Below are 22,158 nucleotides of genomic sequence, written 5' to 3' on the forward strand. Positions count from 1 at the left end.
TTCCCCAACCGCCAGCGCCCTTTTCTCATTAAAAGTAATGGCAAGCGGCCGCAAGGCGCACAAAAGGCGGCCGCTCCAGAAAAGCGCTGCAGCGTTTTTATCGTCAGAATGGAGCGCTTTCAAAAGTTGAGAAATGTTCAACTTTTCAGAAAAGCGCCGGGTGACGTGAACCGCCTTTTCCCAGCCGACCAATCGCGATGACAGAGACGCTGGCCGTTTCCCATAGCAACAACAAATATTGAGAAAGTGAAAGTGCCGGTGGAGAAATGGGACGTTGTAGCCTAATAAGTGAATTTCTGTGTTTTTCTCCATGTACTGGAGATATCTGGTAAGCCTTTGCTTGTTGCACAACACTGTTCTGTTCTGTCTGCTAGAAGTGAACCAGCTGGTTAGTGAGCTAGCAGCTGCTCAGCTAACGTCAGGTGACTTTGCCGTGATCCCCTTCTTATTTCTCCTCTTTTCCACATCAAAAAAACGCTGTGTGAACGCAGCCTTGTTTTAGGGTGGATTTTCCTTTGAATTTGACCATTTCCAGGCAAAAACAAAACAAAAATCCAAGTTTTCTGTGTTTCCCAAGATTTTTTTTTCTCTGCAGGTTGGAAAAGCCTCTCAAACAACACTTAGACCATGGGACGCTAAAAGTTAGTAGAGACAATGACAGACATGCTTTTCTATTCACACTGTAAAATGTGTTTTATTGCTTTTAAACAGTGCTTTATGCTGGAATTTAACTGTTCTGGTGTTATAAAGTTATGAAGTTATGTTAAGAAAAAAGAAAAAGGCAATAATACGTTTTTTTTCAAAAATGTGTTTACTTGGCAACCATGGAAATGGTCAGTCACAGTGGCGCACATGGCTGTCAAGGACCAAGGCTTGCTGTTTTTGGATGGCCAGCCATGTAAGAATTTACGATTTATATTGCATCATAGCAGGGTACACTTATGTGTCATTACCAAATAAGGTGTAGTTTTATAATTTCACATGTACATTTGCTCTATCTGTGTGTAGACTACAGTACATGCTAGCTGTGCAGATGGACTTAACTAGATTCACATGAAGCCAATCGTCACTCACTTTCTCCCTGAATTCAAACATTAAGATTTCACTCTGAAAAGCTTCAGCACCTACAAGAGGCAACGTTTATGCATAACAAAAAGGAAAGTATAAAATGTATAGTTTGCACTGTGTGCCTGTCTGAGAAATGTCAGGTTGAGTTTCAGAGAGTGGACACTGGAGAGGCAGAGGTCATTGTTATTCCCAGTGTTTAGTGTCCCGCTGGTTTTAGACCTGACGCAACCTGTCAACCTGTATGTGCATGTGTGTGTGTGTGTGTGTGTGTGTATGTTTGTGTAAGGAGATGCATACCAAGAGCGCAGGGTGCAACCAGAACACACACGCACACTCCCAGCTGCACACTAGCCCGCCCCTGACACCGCCTGTCCGTCCAAAGACAACTCCAGACGGATACATCGTAAGGCGCAGCCCGCTGCGACAGCGGCTTCACCGCTGGGGCTCTCCACACACACACTGCTGTGACGGTGGGTTCACTCTGAGCAATCTCCTCATCAACAACACTCGTGTTTGCTGATCTTCCTGTCTGTCCCATCTGCAGCCCCGCACTCCGGCACAAAGAGGGGTCAAGGAGGCTGGAGAAGATGCTCTTTGTTTTGCACCCCTAACGTTCGGGCACAGCCAGACTCAGAGACGAACTGCGGCGCTGCGAGGGGAATGTGGCGGCTGTTTGTTTTCTGTGCTTGTTGCTGTTTTGCTCTCCATGCCTTTTGTCCGATTAGCCGCGCTTGGCGCAGCCTCAAAGACGGAGTACAGCATGATGGGGGCAAAATGTGGAGGCTGTTGTTAGCTGCTGTTGTGTTTGTTGCTGTTGAGATGTTTTTTTGCTAATGAATAAGATGTCTCACTCTGTGGCGGAAGCAGTGTGTGTGTGTGTGTGTGTGTGCACATGCTATCCCCTGGGTTTGGTGCCCTGCAGTGGTTCCTAAAATTGGTAACAGAAACATAAATCTCACTTTATTGCTCTTATGTAAACTCTGCTGCAACAACTTTGCATTGCATCCAATGTGGGAAAGGTAAAGCCCTTATCAACAAACCACATTAGGGCCAGTTTTATTACAGTGTCTCAGAGCCAAGGGCTACAAAGCATGCAGTTCTATATTTATGGTGAAGTTGTCTCACTTCACATATCTCTCGATGAAGTTGTGTCAGAATTTTGAGATTTTAGAGGCATAAGATATATATTTTTTCACCAGTAACTGCATTTTTGTCTGATCAAAGCCCCATGACTAAAAACGACTTGTACTGCAATTTTTACAAATCCTCCCACTTCTCCCACAAATAAACCCACACGGAAAATGCCAAAAAAGAAAAGAGCCTCTGCAAAATCAGGCACTGCTCACTGGAAAGGAAAGTCGCACATAGTTTGCAGAGACTGACGGTTGTCATGCCGATACACATAGAAACGATCACCATAAGTCAAATTATCCATCCTCATATGTCCTACGAGTATTTTCTTTTTTTTCACATTTTACTCGTGCAGATGATCAAAAATTAGCAGCAGTTATTTTTGTGCGGCGAGGAGCGTGTGAGTGTGTTCATGCGCGCGCCCACACACGCGAACACACAGACAGACGCAGCTGAGGTTAGGGAGGAGGTCAGGAGATAGGCACCATCTGACGCCAGCAGATGGACTGATGGATGGAGGGAGGGAGGAGAGGAGAAACTTGAAATCGGGACGACAAGACCAAATGCTTATCGGCTGTTCTTAAGGCGCTGATTTCACTTTACATCCCGTCTGCTCCAGCGCGCTCACCTCATGCTGGAGCAGAGGAGATAGCATACCATAGAGTGTGGCCAATAACTGTGTATGTGTGTGTGTGTGTGTGTGTGTTTGGCTCATGCATAGGGCCCTCTAAGGATGTGTTTGTTGTTTGCCATCAGCTTCACTTAAAACAGGGCAGTGTATTGATGCAAGTGGTGCCTTAAAAAGGACCAGATGCCTCTTCCTCAAAGTAATTTTCAGTGCAAGAGGGCCACGTTTTTGCCCTGGTGTGTGTATGTGTGTGTGTGTGTGTGTGTAATGTGGGTGAGCCTTACGATAAGAGAAGGAGGTGGCTGTATGTGACTGATAGTTTGAAAATGTGCTCTCCTTTTAGTCAGGTTTTTTAAAATATTCTGCATTGACATAGCAGCATCCTCTGTTCAGTACCATTCAAAGCTGCACTTGGCAATTTCGCACTTTGGCGGCCCCAAGTGGCAGCGAGAGGTAACAGTTTGACGTTTTGAACGTTTGAAGGACTTCATTACCCAGAAAATATCTAACGTTACATCAGTAAACGGACCAAAATCTCTTCTTCTAACCGTCGTCGGTGAGTCCGGCTTCCTCTGAACGAGGAGTTCGCTTGCTGCTGTTTAGGAGAAAGTTTTGTATTTTGCTCTTAAGGTTCGATGTGTGACTCCGTCTGCATGAAGATTTCCTTACAGTGTTCGTACCCGACACCAGAACTTCATTTGGGCAAACAGAGTGAGATTCTGCATCACAGTTGAGGAGATGAGGCGATCTCCTCTGTTAACAGCTTCAATTTGTGATATAAAAATCGTACCTAGTGCAGCTTTAACTTTGTTCGACTTCGACTTTCTGCTGCAACGCTACTCTCTCACTAGGACATTTGGCCTCCTCTTTAAACCTCACCTTAAGTCACCTCTCTCTCTCTCTGTGTGTGTTACAGAACGGAGCAGTTCCAGGCGAGCCGGTGAAGAAGGATGAAAACTCGCGGAGAGGGAACTGGGGCAACCAGATTGAGTTTGTCCTTACCAGCGTGGGCTATGCGGTGGGCCTGGGCAACGTCTGGAGGTTCCCCTACCTCTGCTACAGAAATGGAGGAGGTATGGACAATAGTCAACATCAAGAGTCTACACACACACACACACACACAGGGCTTAGGTGACAATTTTCACTGATTTACCATCTTTTGCTGCATTCAAATCTGTGAGGAAATCCAGGCCACGGAAAGATGTGTTTCCCTTCTGTTTGAGTTTCTACTTACTATGCTATGCAAGTAAAGATTAAAGCCTAAACTAAACGTTTTACAGTCCTAAAATAGTTTGCAGTGGTTTGCTTGTTAATTCTGGGTTGGTGGCTATAGGTCAGTGTTCAGGCTTAATAGAGAGTCAGTCATGCAATCAGAACTCCTGTGATGCAGGTGTTGAGCCATCTTGGGATCATCGATAATATCAGTGCAGTTTGATTTTTGATTTTACCCTTTAACAGAGTTTGCATGTTGTTTTATTCAGTAGCACCACGATGGCTCTTCATAAGTGGTGCATCTCTTACCACTGGATCTAGTTCTCCAAACTTAGGTTTTTGGCTCACCTGCCAATGGTTGATTGAATTAAGAAAACCTGCCAAAAATCATTTTTACTGGCCAAAATAAGTAATATACAATTTTCATAGAAATATTTTAACCTAATGGTTTTCATTGCTATTTCATGTATACAATCAGGTGTGTTCATATTAAACTTGCTCATTCACTTCTACAGTGGATCAAGTTTGTAATTCATCATTAAGTGCAACAGAATTCAAAATTATGAGTGCGGACTGAAGTGTACCCACCACACACACACACACACACACACACACACACACACACACACCATGTTGAAGTCCAAATGCTTCACATTTTGATATTAATCCTATTAAACCTATGATTAGTAATAGTAGACCAGTTAACCAGGCAGTTTGCAGAGTTTAAATGCTACTACTTTGTGTAGAGTAGGCAGCCAATCAGGAGCCTTTTTCATACAGAGCGATTGTTCTGCTTTGATGGTGGCCAGAAGGGACAAAGTTGGAAAACAGGCAAAGACCAAAGACTGTATGTAACTGAGGCATTCAAATGTTATCATCTCAGAAGAAGCCATTTACTGGCATTTGGTGTTAATTTGGATTAGACCCTGGATTAGATAGACTAAATTGTGTTCCAGAGGCCTTTGTACCCCGCTTAGAAAATATTCCAGGAGAAAAGCACCAATGCACAGTAAAAGCCGTACAGTTTGGTCAAGGTCCTCTGTGTCAGTGACTCAGGCATCGTTCCCACTTCAGTTCACATGTTTTCACTGCAAATATTTGGGTTAGTCTTGTATGTTTAGCAGCCATGCATCCCCATACAAGGGCACAGTGTATGTAGGACATGCATTAGCTCATACACACAGCTGCACATAGCGTGGACTGGCAACTCGCAGAAAACGATAAGGATTCGGTGTTGTACAGTATCAGCTGGCTGCACCGACCTAGTTCACAGAGACAATTACATGAAAAAATACGCACACATACACACAAACGGTCCCTATGGATTCTGGTCCAGTGTAAACCCCAAACCACCAGAGAGTTGCTGCACCACTGAACAGTTAGACTCAACCTCACATTTAATGGGGAAGTTACTATAAGGTTTTTTTTTGTGTGTTTTTTTTAGGATTGTAGTATTTTTTTCTGTTTTTTTGCACTGTTTTGATCACATGAACTGTGCTGTCACAGGTCTGATTTTTACAGCGGCTTATAAGAATCTCATTCACTGCAGTGGTTATTTTTAAAATGTTTTATTGTTAATGTATTTTTGCAGCAGAATAGCAAAATACCTTGCTCTCCTCAGCATAGACACATCACTGAAAATTATCACTGCGGGGTGCCACTTCAATATATGACATATTTTCCTAAGCTCTCACCCTAAAATCAGTTGTGATGAAAACCAGGCTGGTTTATACTTATTACTTATACTCTACATATATTTTTTTTTCTATCCAACATTCCTTGGAAGTAACTGGAACTTTGCTTTTTCATAAATGAATTTTTTATACACAAACATATAGACTATTTCCTCTTTTGTTCAATTCCGCAAACAGTAGCAAAATGATCAATGAAAATGCAGCTGCATTATAATGTAATTTCACTTCACAAATTTAATTTGTCTGACAAGACACTTCAAATATTTGACATTGTTGAAATAGTGTGGCTGATTGCTTTCTGTGGACCAGGTGCCTCCACATTCCCCCACTTCATCATGCTTGTCTAACTCTACAATCCTTATTATTGTCCTTATACAGCAGTGCAGCGGAGTGCAGTAGTGTTCTCACCAGCCAGAATTTGAATAGGATCTAATGGAGATGAAGTAGTAGAAATAGTGCTGCCAGCCTAGCGCCCGAAACACTTAAGTTCTATGTGTCCAACAGCATGTCCAACAGTAATATAATGACTGTTTTCCCTCTCTTGCGTCCTCGCCTCCAGGTGTCTCTTTGTCATCTGCGTTTCTATCCCAGGTGCCTTCATGCTGCTGTTCTTCACTACATATGTATGCTTCATCATGCTCACACTCCTCTTAAACTGTAACTCTAATCTAGTATTGCCTCACATCGAGTATATAGTCCATGCAGTGTGACTGAGTTCCTGTCTTGCTCTTTCTATCCTTGGTACCTTCATGTTGTCTTGCTTCATCATGCTGGTGTTCTGCAGCATCACTTTCTTCCTAGACCAAAGTTATAGTGTCAAGTGTTGCCAGTTAGCATTACGAAGTTAAGTCAACATTTTTTTTACCATATTACAACCTGTAGACAGATCAGGGCAAATAACCCCAGAATTGAATTTGACATAATGGAAAGCTGACAAAAATACAAAATAGATGTTTAGATTTGGTTCACTGGTGATCTACTATGGTAACTCATGATCCTGATTTTTCTCTCCTGCAGATGCTTTTGTGTTTCCCCATGTCATCGTGCTGTTGGTCTGCAACGCCCCTCTCTTCCTAGACCAAAGGTGTACTTTAGAAAAGATGATGACTGAGTCCCTGTCCTATTCTTTCTCCCCTCTAGGTGCCTTCATGCTGCCCTACTTCATCATGCTAGTGTTCTGCGGCATCCCTCTGTTCTTCCTGGAGCTCTCCTTTGGTCAGTTCGCCAGCCTGGGTTGTCTGGGAGTCTGGAAGATCAGCCCTATGTTCAAAGGTTAGTGCTGGTGTGTGTGTGTGTATGTGTGGGTGTGTGTGTGTGTGTGTGTGTGTGTGTGTGTGTGTGTGTGGGGGGGGGGGGGGGGAATTATTTATAAGATAATGGACAAAAACGTTCTCTTTATCAAAAATGAAACACATGATCAAGCTTTACATCTAGCGGAAATAATACCTCTAGATAGATATACGTGATACATCTACATGATAGATATACATGCCAGTAAATTCATTCCGCAATTGGAGGTTTCAATCATTCCAAGACACGCTTTTATGCAAATTCTCCATAGGGCCCCATTCTGTATGATTTCTTTGCGAGAGAGAATACTACCATATTTGACCACTAAGGGGCATTTCGCGTTCGGTGCGTTACAGGTTCTCTGCACTGTTCAGAGAACCTGTATGCATAATGTGTGTGTGTGTGTGTGTGTGTGTGTGTGTGTGTGTGATGTGGCACCATGGTCCTAGATGGTCCAAGTCTGTTCCTTGCAGTCGCTCTGGAGAAAAGCGTCAGCTGTATACCTAAAATGTAAAACCACGCGTGTTCATGACTACGACAAAGACAAAAGACAAGTGGATAGCGATAGCGCAATGACAGATATTGTTACGGAGGGACTTAAGGGATTAAGGGCAAGATGAAAAGTTCCAGTGTGTGTGGAAGAGGTGAGAGGTGAGTTTGTTAACAGTCTCAGTGAGGAGGAATCCACATTCAGCAGACCTGGATGCACATCGCGTCACCTCACATCACCTCCACTGGATATGACTTACAGGGAATACAAATAACACGCATATCACTGCTTTGTCTGGTATTGAGCACAATGCAAATCTGCATGTGTCAGATTCCACAGAGGAAAAACTTATCTCCCATAAACAGCTTTCCTATCACCGTTTTATTTGTTTGTTTTTATTTGACTGACTTTTAATTTAGAACTGATGTTCAAGACAGTGCAGACAGTAAGGCTTCTTGCGCTCGTCACACTGGAAGTCACTGATATGCTAATCAGGCGCACAAGTACTTTGCGCATCTAAACTTTGGAAGCAATTGGGACCCAGATTTTTTTCCACTTTTAACCTAATTAATATGTTTTGCGGTGTGTCAGAGTAGGAAAAGAGATCAGTGAGATTTACTAAGCCAGAAAGTGCTATTAACATGCGGTATTTAATGCCACAAATTCTTATTCAGTATTGTTGTGTGCTCTATGCTCATAATGTGGTGGAATGAATGGAGCTAAAGTGAACGAATATGAATACTTGGACCAGGAGGATGAGGTACTTCACTGGCGGGGAGTGAAAGCCACACAAGCAGATCAAGATCATGATCACATTTTGACAAAAACTTTAATTCAGTGATAAACAGGGTATGTCCATGTGTAGATACACCACATATAGGAAGCTTATTGACTATATAGTCTATAATTGTTCTCTTTTTTTTTTAGGCAAATGCTTACAGCTCCAGTCAATGAAACTGAGCTATCCCTAACCCACTTAACAGAATGACATCTGTCTAGGCCTACATAACCAAATTATTTTAAAATATGTAAACAAATATAGGAACAGGGAGATAGCTTCTGGTCTACTGGCTCATTAGGCATGCTAATGCTGTCTGGTTTTAGTTCAAATATAAAAAAAATATATATATTTTTTAACCTAATTCCATGCTTCAAGCATGATCACAGCCCCAGTTAAATATCTAAAAACCAGGCAAGAAAAAGAGAGAGAGATCTAAAAAAGGTAGTTAGTGTGGGTGTAGGTCATAAGTCAAAAGTGTCTTATAGACTGCTAAGGTAGATTTGTTTCCAGATTGAGGTTACTGTGACAGGAGACTGTCTTGTCTTTATAGCCCTAGTTTCTTTGGTCACTACTCCAATGCTGTTGCTTGAGAAGAGTCCGCTCCGTTAACCTAAACCAGCAGTTGTTTTTTGGCTTTGTTAGCTAGCTAATTACCTAGCAGGCCAATTCACAAAGCTGATATTAATAATAACAAGCAAACTACTAGCCACGACTAACGCTAGCTTCTACTAGATTAGTTAGCGAGTGTGCAAATCAGATATGTTAACAACAAGACCACAACAAGACAGCTGTTAGCTAACCAGATACTCTGGTGAGCTAGCTAACGAGCTGACATTACCTAAACACTGGGGCCAATATGTGTCTCTGCCAGGTATGAAAAAAGGCAAAAAAAAAAGGTAATATCCTTTACCTTCAACTTCTAATGTTGTGTCTTTCTCCATTCCTTCTGTCTCCCTCTCCACCCTCCCGTCCGTCCCTCCCTCCAGGTGTGGGCTATGGCATGATGGTGGTGTCCACCTACATCGGCATCTACTACAACGTGGTCATTTGCATCGCCTTCTACTACTTTTTCATGTCCATGACCAACTTGCTGCCGTGGACCTACTGCAACAACCCCTGGAACACGCCGGCCTGCAGCGGGGTGGTGAGCGGCGGCAGCTCCCGGCTCAACGCCAGCCTGGCCAACGCCACCACCAGCCTGGTGGCGGGGGTGTCCGAGGCAGTCAACCGCACCAAGAGGACCAGCCCCAGTGAAGAGTACTGGAAGTAAGGGACCGCGAGAGATACCGTTCTGTGTTTAAGTTGATAAAATGCCTGCCAGTGGTCAAATTGAAAACTGGGTTTGCGTGAAATATTTACATTTAGGCATTAGGCAATTAATTGATTCAATCAATCACCAAAATTACAAGGAACCAGTAGTAAGAAGGTGAAGGGTCAGATGAGAGTGAATGGAGGGGATATCATTCAGTGGGGAGAGGGTGACATAAGGTGCCCATGAACATTTATTAAGATATTTTGAATGCAAGCCCACTGAGGAGTATTAGAAGTAAGGGAAAGCATCAACAACATACATGGTTCAAAGTTACCCCATTGTTCATGGAATGAGATTAGTGCCAACAGAGATTATATTTGAATTGCACAATTTTCAACTTTAAACAATTAAACAGTAAATTAATTCAAAAACTGAATATGTAAGGCCCAATTAGAAATTGAATGCAATACCTTGAAACTGAATGAGACTTTTTATTGAATTTAACTTTCAAATTCTGTTTTCCCAATTCATATTCAGTTTTTCTAATTCAAATTCAGCTTCGTGAGACACACATCCAGGCACAAGGGATTTTTCTGAGTGATGACTGGAAGGCTGCCAACAGTGGGCCCTGTTCACCATCCATAAGTCGTGCCTTGCTCATCTCCTCAGCCAATGACCCCTCACTTGGTGAAAGAGTTCCAAATTGTGTCCTATAGCTGCTAGTACTGGGTTGCATAGACCGCTAAATACATCATTTTGCTACCTTGCATACAGATACTGTTGAGTAAAAGCAGTGTATTGCAGCCTGGCAGGCCTATAGTTGTTTACACACTGTCGAAAAAAAAACAGCCTAGACCAGCTAAAGCTGGACCGAGGTGGTCTGATACTGGTTAAGGTGGTAAATGGGAAAACTAATACTGGTAGACCAGTTAAGACCAGCATAAAAGTTCCCAAAATATACTGCTGTTTTAGCAGGTGACCAGCTGCGAAAAGTTAAATTGAATAATGATATTATTCACTTTCAAGCCATTGCATGATTGTGCCATATAGATTAAATTTTTGAACTAACTTATAGAAAAAAATATATATATATATTTTTAATTTAACGGTTCAATATGAGCATGATAAATTCAAATTTCTAAAATTCAAATGTAATCTCTGCTGGCACAAATCTCTTTCCTTCATTTCTCTGTGTTATCACCAAAACCAAACTACAGGCTGATTTTCAAAAGCATTTTTATCTTAACTTACTACTACTATCTTAGTTAATTACTCTCCCTTTTAAAACCTTTATCACATCTCTCTTGCAAGTGTGTCACATTGCAAATTTCACTTTGTCACAGAAAGAGGTTTGGCCAAACAAGCATCAGTTTTATAATAGTCTTTGTTTTAGAAGTTCTGTAAAGTTGCACAAACATCCTCTTTGGGCTCAAATGTTTATCTTAGCTCAGAATTGACTTGCACTTTGCAAGATAAGGTAAATCAAACAACCCTCGTGTTTGCCGAATGTATTCAAATATTTGGCCCAGATCTGACTGACTGGATCTGCCATAACTCTGTGAACTCACTGTGAAGGGACACTGTCATCAGCAGTGATCCAGGTCAGATCTTTGTCCCATTAACATCAACCCAGCATCAACAGCCCAGTGTGAAAAGGGCATCACTCAAAAGTAGTAATCATTATTAGTTACATGATGTATTAATGTATGGTGTCGAAGAAGCAGGGATAAGTGCAGAATGCAAGCCAACAGGGGAACGTGTGCTATGGTTTCACCCTCCAGTCATGCACCATCAAATCTTGGTATTTCTAGTAGGTCACGTACAGTAATTCAGCTTTTGAAATGATCTTGTTTTTGGTTGGTAAATACCAGTGTGGATTAAACAAGGGGAGTCGGGGGGCATGTTTGTTTGGCTAATCCTGGCTAACAGCTTATCCGCTGGCCTCAGGTGTGTATATGTGTGTGTGTGTGTGGCACATACCACAACCTATAGTCCACTGTACAGTCCTGGTTGTTTTGTGATACTTATTATTGTTGTTTTAATTAATTTAGCATTTAGATAGAGTGCAATTAGGCACACTAATATCCAGTTTTGAATACTCAGAATAAACTCTAATCCTGATTATAAAAAACCCAAATGAAATCCCAAGATATACCACCATAAACTGGGTTACTGTATTCACCTTTACTATTTACTGTTGTGTTTTTGCAGGCTGTGTTAAGTTCAGTTTAATATTCAGCATGTTCTATTCATTCATACGGGGATATTCATGAGCTGCATGTGAAGATGCATATAGCTTGTGCGATATAAAACTTTGCATTCACGTAAATACAGTCACTGAGTGCAATTTCTCATTTAAAATAGCAAAACGACTTCAGAGCAAAGAAAGTTTGGGAGGTCTAGCTCATGAGCTTTCCTCACATATTGTCCCTCTCCAGTTCCCATCTCTCCTTCACTGTGCAATACTTCGGGATCTTCTTAAATCATGTGTTCGCTGCACCCGCCTCAGAAAAACGACAAAACGGTGAATATCATGTACAACAAAGAAGAAATACCATAAGAATACTATTTAGAACAAAACAGGTTTGAGGAACTTTGCCTCGGGGATGTCGTTGGGTCAAGACCATGTCACAGTGCATTCCCTCTTGGGAATAAGATAGGCAGCTGTGACACTTGTCTTGCCCTGAGCATCGAAACAAAATATACTCAGTGAGCTACTGTGTCTGTGCTGACAAGTTTATTCAGTTTGTGTTTAGAGGTCAGGGTTGCTCTGCCCTTTATAAAGAGGTACTTGTTTTTGCTGTCTTCTGTCTGCTGAAATAAGCCATTGTTTCCCCAGTCAAGTTGTAGTGTAGCCTTGAAATATGGGCCTGATGCAGGGTGCAGGACACATCAGAACAACACTCCTTCTGTATCGTTAATTGCTGGACATATAGGCTCTGATTGTCCCTAAAGCAGTGGGTTTGTGATAGTGTGAAGTAAGGCCAGACAGATGCTGTTTTTTTTTTTTTCTTGTTGTCGCTTTGAAAACTTGAAAATCAATTCTCTTTGACTGAAAAGTAGAGCGGCTCGAGCTATCAGTTGCAAAGTTACAGACCTGTAAATGTCAAATGCTGAAACATCAGAAGTATGTGAAGTAGCTCTCTATCCTGACAGAAGGTACAACCTTTCCTCTCAACCTTTTGTTCCCCATCTCTCTCCTTGTGTTCCATCTCTCTCTCCGTCTCTCTCCCTCAGACACTATGTGTTGAACATCTCAGATGACATTGGTAACTTCGGAGAGGTGCGTCTTCCTATCCTGGGCTGCCTGGCGGTGTCTTGGGTGGTCGTCTTCCTCTGTCTCATCAAGGGGGTCAAGTCCTCTGGCAAGGTCTGTCTCTCTCTCTCACACACACACACACTCACACTCACACACATGCACACAGATGTCAACCAGCCTTGCATAATCAGGTACAGTCTCTAGCATTTGTCTGTTTGAAAATCAGTTTCTAATAGTTAAAGCTACACTAGGCAAGAGTTTTATGTAAAAATTCATATTGTGATTCACTTATCAGCCTAAATCACAAAGTGGGGCTGCAGCAGTGAAGAGCGTCCCATCCCTACTAATGGAAACACCGTAGATTTGCCTTGTCTGGTGTAGAGTATGGACACTTCTCCGCCCACAAGAAGTGAAAAATCAAGACTTAAGAACGAAATCCAAAGCTCCATCCAGAGAACATCTTTTCCCTCTCTCAGCCCTTTGGTTTCCTTTGGTATAAAGTGATCACAGACCCACCGGGTTAGTAAACAGCATGTTGTGGGCAGTTTACTGACGTCATGTTGCATGTTTTCTCAGGATTGAAGATCAAACAGTTTTCAAACAGTTACCTTTCGCTGCCATTTGGAGCCGCTAACGCGCGAAGGTTGCCTAGTGCAGCTTTGAAGTACTTCAGGTACAAAAGAACCAATGGGTTAAGCAAAAACAGTAGTCTAACTGGTGTGTTTGTGTGTGTGTGTGTGTGTGTGTGTGTGTGTGTGTGTGTGTGCGCGCGTGTCCAGGTGGTGTACTTCACAGCCACATTCCCCTATGTGGTTTTGACCATCCTGTTCATCCGAGGCATCACCCTGGATGGAGCCATCAACGGCATCATGTACTACCTGACCCCACAGTGGCAGAAGGTCCTCGATGCCAAGGTATTTACCTATATAAACACATAGAGGGATAGATGAATACAATACATTTCTAAATGTAAACAAAGGAAACAGCCAGCATGGCGTCGTCGAGGAAAAAATAGGCACAATTTTTCTACTCTACTTCATTCGTCTTCCTACTTTTGACTATTTGTGTGTGTATTTCTAGGTATGGGGAGATGCTGCATCACAGATCTTCTACTCTCTGGGTTGTGCCTGGGGCGGTCTCATTACCATGGCTTCCTATAACAAGTTCCACAACAACTGTTTCAGGTTGGTACTCCTGACTATGAATAACCAAAAAAAAACAAAACTATGCTTCAAGTTAAAATATCTGCCAAAAGCCTCAAAAGAAGGGGAAAAACCAATGAGCGTGGCAAATGATAACTTCGGCCAGTTCTCTGTCAACTCTACTGTGCTTCAAACATGCTCAGCGCCAAAGTAAGATCCATAGATTCAAGTCTGATCTCAGTTAGTTCCGTTACTTATAGGTGTAGTCTGAGAAAAGCTAAGTAGGGTTTTCCTAATTGTGGCCAAATATGGGGAAAGTCTCATAGGGTTTGGCCACACTTCCCTTATCTTATGCTGCAGTAATAAAAAAGTGCCTGTCTGCATCTGCCTGTGTGAATATGAAATCACAATCAAAGTCTGTGCATTTGCTCATGTTACACATGTACGCACACACACATACAAATATACACTGCTTTGTAGTCGCTTGCAGTGAATGGAGCAGAATGGAATGTGTTGCTTGGCTGTTCTGCATCAGGCCACTGTGTCAGCAGAGATTAGCATGGCAGGGCCGGCACAAAGAGGTGAGGAGGATAACAGGTCTTTGGTGCCGCAGCGGGCTAATCAGAGAGGCTAGACCTGAGAGGGAGAAGGAGAGAGGAGATGAGGAGGTGTAGGAGAGAAAGGCAGGGCGGGAGGAGGAGAGACGGATGAGAAGGGAGGAGACGGGTCTACTGTACACGGCGGGAGTTGACAGAATATAGAGAATACGTGACATGCTTACTGGAGGCGATGACGCTGCAGGAGAGAGGGAAGAGACAGCCGGAGAGAAGGAGGAGAGAGGATAAGTTGTTTATTCAGGAAGACAGCTGAGAGGGTGATGGAGAAAGTGAGAGGAGGAGGAGAGGGGGAAAAAAAAAAAAAGAGGAAGGAGCCTGAGGTTTCACCTTCTGGACTCAAGCCGGGGCTGAAAAGAGAAGGCTGAGGGAGCGAGGGAAAAATGTGCGATAAGGAAGGACAGGAGGAGGGACAGAGATAACTTCTTTCTTTTTTTTTGGGGGGGGGGGGGGGGGACCTCCTGTTAAGAAGCCAGTTGCGCTGTGCGTGCGCCGAGGGAGAAGGTGGGGAGAAGGTGCAGATGGAGGGAGGGGTGGGCAGAGGAGGAGATAAGGGAGAGGAAAAGATGTCATTTATTCTCCCGAGCTTGAGGTTGTGAGTGAGGGAGTGGGGGAGGAGGGGTGGATGGGGTGAGGAGGAGGGCTGGAGATATCATTTGTTCCTCTGCCAGGAGCTTGAGGTTGTGCTATCCGCGCATGCAGCTGTACAGCAGCCTAATCAGCTTCTCTTCTGCGGTGCCGTCCCGGTGGAGTCGGCCTCCGCCCTCCTCTGACGCCCCCAAGTGGCTGAAACGCAGAAGCGCAGTCTGTGTAGTGCGGGCCGGGGACCAGAGGGTGGTGTGAGGTGGGGTTCAAAGGGGACTGGCGTCTCCATTGTTGCCGTAAATTATTAAAAACATCCTCTTTGTTAACTTTGTGTAAATTAAATGAGGGTAAGAGTTCTCAACTGAGACTTGAGTTTTCTCTGACATTTATGACATTTATGACGGTGGTCCTGGACGGTTCTGTTTTATGATTTTGATTTTGAACTCTATCTCCTGTCATTTCAGGGCTAAGGGCCACACAAAGGGCCACATAAAAAGGCAGTGGAAAAAAACAGTTCCCAAAGGGTCAGAGAACTTCAAATAGAAAAGGTGGTAAACCGTATAATGCACAAAACAAGAAGTTTACTTGCTATAAATAGTGCTAACAAATACAAGCACTTCAAAGCAATAAATGGACACAAATATAGGCTTGGTTTAGCAGCTACTCTATACATTGTGCATTATATTGTTTCCCACCGTTTCTGTTTGAAGGGCTAAGGGCTGCACAGTGTTTGAGAGCACAAACATACCTTTGTCATATCTGTATTCTCGAACCTATACCCACAAATATTGATTTATAATGAGAAATGCTGGGTGTAGCTCTATTCTCCCGATCCTTGAAGCCAAAAACCACCCAAAAACACAATTCACATAATTAATTTCAACAATCTTGCAGTTGAATCAGTATTTGCGAGCGTGAACAGCTCTCTCCCAAAGCTAAACCAGATCCAACAGTCTAAAGGGCCGAGATGAGCTGTATGTATTCCAAAAGTACCACATCCCAAATATATAACCCCTCTCCAACACCCCCCCCACCATTACATCACTCTCATTCAGCAGGGTTTCTAGCTTTATATGGATTCTATTTTTGATACGGATCTAGTCCTCTAATACTGAACCGTCCAAGGTCATAGGAAAAACATCTACCAGTACTTTTTCCAAGTGGATTATTTTCCCAAACTGCAAGAGAACTGTAGCCCTGCCTCATATCCATAACCTCAATATACCCTTAATTATAGCTTTCAAAAAATATGAGATTGGGGCTTTAATTGGTGCCTTTTTACTTTCACCTCTGAGTTGCCTCTCCACTCACATAGATTGAATGATTATCATCAGTTTTAACAAATGTGCTTAGGTTAATTGTATCTTCAAACAATTTAACAAGTTTATATACCCATCAATTTTCTCATCTCATCTTCTGTACACATGGACAGTATTATTGTATTTACAACTGTGCTACCAGTCTGTACACTAGTTTCTTCAGAGATCTAGTTTAGTCAGAGATCATGTCAAAATGTAGGATAACAACAACAACTCATTGATTCCATAGCAAAGATAGACCAACAATACTCTAAAAACCCCTCTCCAGAGCTATACAAGGAAAGGGTGGGTCTTCAAACAAAGTATAACTTATTATCAACACACAAAATTGAAAAACACCTGCTCCGTACACGAGGATATGTATACGAACATGGAGAAAAGGCAGGCAGACTACTAGCCCATCAATTAAAATGTAGATCTGCATCCCAACTGATTTCACAGATTCGCCGTAACTCGGGGAACCTGACATCAGACCCAGTTGAAATCAACAACACTCTAAAAAAATATGACTACGATTAACTGTATGAAAATGAATCTACTACCCAGGCTTTTATATCTATTTCAATGTCTCCCAGTTTTTCTACCAAAGTCCTTTTTTAAGTCAATAGATAATTCATATGGGGCGGTAACAAACCTAGAATACACATGGAACTTCTCCAAAGACCTAAAAGACAGGGGGGATTAGCTCTCCCTAACCTTATGTATTATTACTGGTCAGCTAACATACAAAAAATTATATTCTGGACACAATCTCCAAAGACAGACTGGTGCAAAGCGGAGGGAAACTCCTGTCTGCCAATTTCACTCTATGCCTTGGTTACAACCAAGTTGCCATTTCCAATTTATGAAATGCAATAATCATATGCAATAATCATCTATTCCTTCCTGCTAAACTGGATTCCACTTTTCAGCATGGCAGAAGTTAGGTCTCTTCAAGTTCAGTGATCTTTACATAGATGGAACATTTGCCAGTTTTAATCTTCTATTGGATAAATTCAGTCTGTCCAGATCTGATCTATTTCGATACTTCCAGATACGGCACTTTGTTTGCACACACAGCCCAGCCTTCCCTGTCCAACCATCACATTCAGGAATAGATTTGATTCTTAAAATCCCCCTGCATTCTAAAGGTATGATTTCAAGTATTTATAATGCCATATTATCTCTTAAGCATGTAACGCTTAATAAAATTCGAACTCGCTGCGTAGAAGAACTGGGAGTAGAGATATCAGATGAAACCTGGATGAACACCATGAGGAGGGTAAATGGAACTACATCCTGTGCTCGTCTCGGCTAATACAGTTTAAGGTTGTTCACCGCTGCTACTACACCAAAGCTAAACTGTCTAGGATATATTCTGATATTAATGATAGATGTGATCGGTGTCACTCAGACTTGACTCACATGTTATGGGCCTGCCCCAAGCTGACAGAGTTCTGGTCCACTTTTTTTAACACCTTATCTAAAGCATATGACACAGTCATACAGTCTAGTTTTGAAATTGCCATTTTTGGAGTCCCAGGGGACGATGTTTCACTAACACGGAATATTAAATAGACCCTCCAGGGTGATTGGAAATCTACAAAGCCACCTAACGCCTCACTTTGGATTGGTGGGGTTTAGAGTATATGGGGTTAAAAAAAAGGGGAGGGGGGGTAAAGTGTTGTTATGCCTGATCTGATTTGGTATATACTGTATGTCTGCACTTTGCTATCCTTGAATAATAAAAAAATAAAAATGTAGGATAACACAACAAAGGAAACAGTTTAACTAATGTACAACTGTTTTTTTTTCTCTTTCTTATGTACAGGGACAGCATCATCATCAGCATCACCAACTGTGCGACCAGCGTCTACGCTGGCTTCGTCATTTTCTCCATCCTGGGGTTCATGGCCCACCACCTGAACGTCCCGGTGTCCGAGGTGGCCGACCACGGCCCGGGGCTGGCCTTCGTGGCCTACCCAGAAGCCCTCACCCTGCTCCCCATCTCGCCACTCTGGTCTCTGCTCTTCTTCTTCATGCTCATCCTTCTGGGACTGGGGACTCAGGTGAGGCTGGGAAACCGATCGGAGGCGCATGTGAAGACACACATCATGTGTAAATGTCTATTTTGAACTCGTGTATTTACCGCACACGTAGCACTCAAGTCCAAATCGACCCTGTGATTTTCCTCAGATATGCCAGTGCTATATTTTGATCCTGCATATTTGCTATGCTGGAAGGTCTTCTGTCATACCTTTTGTCCATTTTGACCCTATGTGTTTGCCGTTCTTGCAGTTCTGTCTGCTGGAAACACTTGTAACGGCCATCGTTGATGAGATTGGTACAGACTGGATCATGAAACACAAGACTATAGTCACGCTGGGAGTGGCTATAGTCGGATTCCTACTGGGAGTGCCACTTACGACACGGGTAAGCCCCATCACACATAAATACATCTTTGAACACGAATGCACATGTAACTTTTTTCTGTTATGGAGATGTGGCATTGACTCGTTCCCTTGTATGCTATCTGTGTTTAGGCAGGAATCTATTGGTTGTTACTGATGGACAACTATGCTGCTAGTTTCTCTCTGGTCATCATCTCCTGCATCATGTGCATCTGCGTCATGCATATTTACGGTAAGAAGGGTATTACTTAGAATATGGTGTGCATAGAGAAGGACCCCAGACTTAAAATTTGTAAAACTTGTATGATACTGGAGTAACAGAGTTGTTTTTGTTGTTGCAGGCCACAGGAACTACTTTAAAGATGTTGAGATGATGCTGGGCTTCCCTCCTCCTCTCTTCTTCAAAGTCTGCTGGAGATTCATCTCTCCTGTCATTATCTCTGTAAGTGGACACACACACACACACACACACACTCTCTCTCACACACACATTCAAATGCATGCCTGTTAATCTGGGACCACAGTTATAATATAGTTATTAATAATTTGGATTTTCCCTTTTTTTTTTATGTAATCGACACCTGAAATTATCACCATCACATGAAATATGAATGAAATTATCCTAAAATGTCTGGACTTTTTTTTTGAGATGTGAGGTTTTTGCTGGACACAAACAACACATTGATTCAGCAATCTAAAGGACTTTCAGGGTAAGGTCCTCAGTTCCCTGTGTTGCTGACACACTGTTGGGGACCTGACCTACATTTTAGCTGCAATCAACACTAATCTGTTTGGCCGCTGTCGCTTTGTTCCCAATATAAACCTCTAAAAGAAAGTCTTTCTGACTGGGAAATGAACACATGCAGCTGCGACCAATGCTATTTCCCAAGCAGGCGTATTAGTCCACTAAGCTGCTGGGCCAACCAAGAAATTCATTGTTGTGGATTACTGGTCAGATTTCAGCCGCTTTTGTTTCCTCTTTCATTTCACTATGCAGACTAATGCCCTGATCTCAAGGGCAACTACAAAACCATGACTAGAGTTTGCTGCTGTTTGGTACAGTGATGCTTTTTGGCATCATCTGTTTAAAGTAATAATCCACAACTTTGTCATATAAATGTCCATTTTGCTACTTTCTATCACCGACTGATATCACACAACAGTGATTCAACCTATACCTAGTTCATGAAAGCTTTTACATTTGCTGTTCTGAACACCTATGAGGGGCTCCTCTTTCCCGGGAAAAATCCTCTGCTGCACAGGAAGTGATGCGTTTCATGTTTACGGAAGCAGCAACAGCAGTTTGTTTGGAAAAAGTAGAAGAAGATAGAAAAAATAGAAGAAGCCGCAGTCTGCATTGAGCGTCTTTACGGTTACAGTATGTTGGGCCAGTGCCTACATTGAGTGCAACATTGAGTGTTGAGGCAGCTAAGCGATATTGAGACCAATCAAACCAAACCAATCAAATCAGAGTAAATAAATGATGGTTGAGAGTGACAAGTATACCAGTAATTCCATTTGAACAGTGAGATTTTGTTTTTTTTTAATCTGTTGATTCATCTTCTCATTTAAACTTTCTCTTTTTAGCCATTCTCTATTTCCTCTGTATTTTTAAACAAATCACAAAGTGAAACTCTTGTCAGATGCAGTTTCTTGGCCTATTGCATATCTATTTGAGTTGAGTTTTAAACCTACTACCTCTCATCTCCCCTCTCTCCCCTCTCTCTCTCTCTCTCTCTCTCTCTGTGCTCTGTCCCCGTAGTTCATCCTGATCTTCACGGTGATCCAGTACAAGCCCATCACCTACAATGAGTACGTGTACCCCGGCTGGTCCCTGGCTATCGGCTTCGCCATGGCCATGTCCTCCGTGATCTGCATACCTGTCTACGCCCTCTACAAGATCTCCAAGTCCCCAGGAGCGACCTTCAGAGAGGTACAGCCCCCCCACCCCCACCCCTTCTGGACAGGCCTCCCTGGCGTCTTAACACTAGAGTACAGCTGATATCAACAGTGTGCAGTGGTGCGAGGCGAAAGATAACACCTCCTATATGACAATGAAATAACTCAGATGTAGAAATACTATATAAAGTTATAGCCGTTTAGATTCCTATTATTTTATCTGTTTTTATAACGCTTAGTGTAGCTTTAACCAATAAATCCAAAAAGTGGTGCTTTAGTACTTTTCCAATATTAAGGACCAACCTTAGTGTTGTTATAATGTCCAAACACAATATTTTAAACTATTAGATATGATGAGATGTAATAAAAATATTCAGATCCTCCTCGTCACAGTCGCTGGAAAAAATATCAAAATTTTAAAAAGAAATGCAGTATTCTGGTAACTGGTAACATATAGTATATATTACCAATTTTAATTTAATATTACCATTTATCAGCTTTCTTTAGAACTGTTCTGTGCGACCACATTACAGCATGAATGAATTATGCAGTACTAGGGATGGGACGATATATAGAAATTCAATATATTGCAATACAAAAACGTGACAATATGCATCATGGGGCAGAAAAGTTCTTCTCGATATTAGCTCCATTTTATTCTTCTGTAGTAATGACAAATGAGACGGCTTGCTCATCGTAATTTCACAAGCTCTCCATGGAAATGATATGATTTTCACTTTGTAAATGAAAGAACAATATATCTTGTCGGACTTGTATGAAAAAAATGAATGCCAACTGCTGCCGCAATACTTTTAAGAATAACTCACCTTAGAGGGTGCCATGTTTCCCTCCATATTGATGCCACTCTGAACCACGTCTCTCCCTCTCTCCCTCTCTCCCTCTCTCTCAGCGGTTGAAGAGCGCATGCCGACCACACCCCAAGTGGGGCCCGGCCCTGCAGGAGCACCGGACAGGCCGCTACGCGCCGATGGCCTCCGAAGACACCGTGGAGGCCCGCCCGCTCAAGGAGAAGGAGGACCTGAAAGACGAGCTGAAGGAGGAAGAGAAGGAGAAGGAGAGGAAGGATGACATCAGCCTCACCATCCAGGGCAGCAACGGCTCCACCAACACACACAACAACCCCACCCCCAGCGCATAGACGGCACCCGGCTCCGTCGGCGTTGACCCACCGCCTCCTCCTCCGCCCTCCTCCCTCTTCCTCCTCCCTTCTCCCCCATCCCTCACTTCTCCTCACCCACCTTTCCCACAGTCCTCTGTGGGGGAGATCCCATTCGCTGGAGACCTTTACATATTGTAAGGGCTTATTATATCTATCCTAACCTCTTCTGTCTTATCTGTATGTTGTCTCTAGAGAAAAGAAGAAAACGAAAGGAATAAAAAAAA

At 42.7% G+C, this 22,158-nt stretch overlaps 1 protein-coding gene across 1 annotated transcript; it reads left to right on the plus strand.

Annotated features, from left to right (window-relative positions):
* Positions 1-225: 225 nt before the first annotated feature.
* slc6a9 (solute carrier family 6 member 9) lies at positions 226-21,913 on the plus strand. Its single transcript, XM_071906465.2, has 13 exons — positions 226-246; positions 3,744-3,900; positions 6,874-7,005; positions 9,281-9,560; positions 12,784-12,916; positions 13,585-13,719; positions 13,886-13,989; positions 18,276-18,513; positions 18,743-18,877; positions 18,988-19,087; positions 19,197-19,297; positions 20,618-20,788; positions 21,665-21,913. The coding sequence occupies exons 3-13, from the start codon at positions 6,882-6,884 to the stop codon at positions 21,911-21,913; spliced, it is 1,770 nt and encodes a 589-aa protein (XP_071762566.2). The 5' UTR covers positions 226-246; positions 3,744-3,900; positions 6,874-6,881.
* The last annotated feature ends 245 nt before the right edge of the window (positions 21,914-22,158 follow it).

Source organism: Centroberyx gerrardi, chromosome 13, assembly GCF_048128805.1.
Source record: "Centroberyx gerrardi isolate f3 chromosome 13, fCenGer3.hap1.cur.20231027, whole genome shotgun sequence".
Taxonomy (NCBI): Eukaryota; Metazoa; Chordata; class Actinopteri; order Beryciformes; family Berycidae; genus Centroberyx; species Centroberyx gerrardi.

Coding starts and splice junctions, on each gene's coding strand:
- slc6a9 (XM_071906465.2), top strand. CDS start 6,882: ATGCTGCCCTACTTCATCATGCTAGTGTTCTGCGGCATCCCTCTGTTC. Junction 9,561..12,783: donor CCCAGTGAAGAGTACTGGAA/GTAAGGGACCGC, acceptor TCTCTCCCTCAG/ACACTATGTGTTGAACATCT. Junction 18,878..18,987: donor GAGTGCCACTTACGACACGG/GTAAGCCCCATC, acceptor ATCTGTGTTTAG/GCAGGAATCTATTGGTTGTT.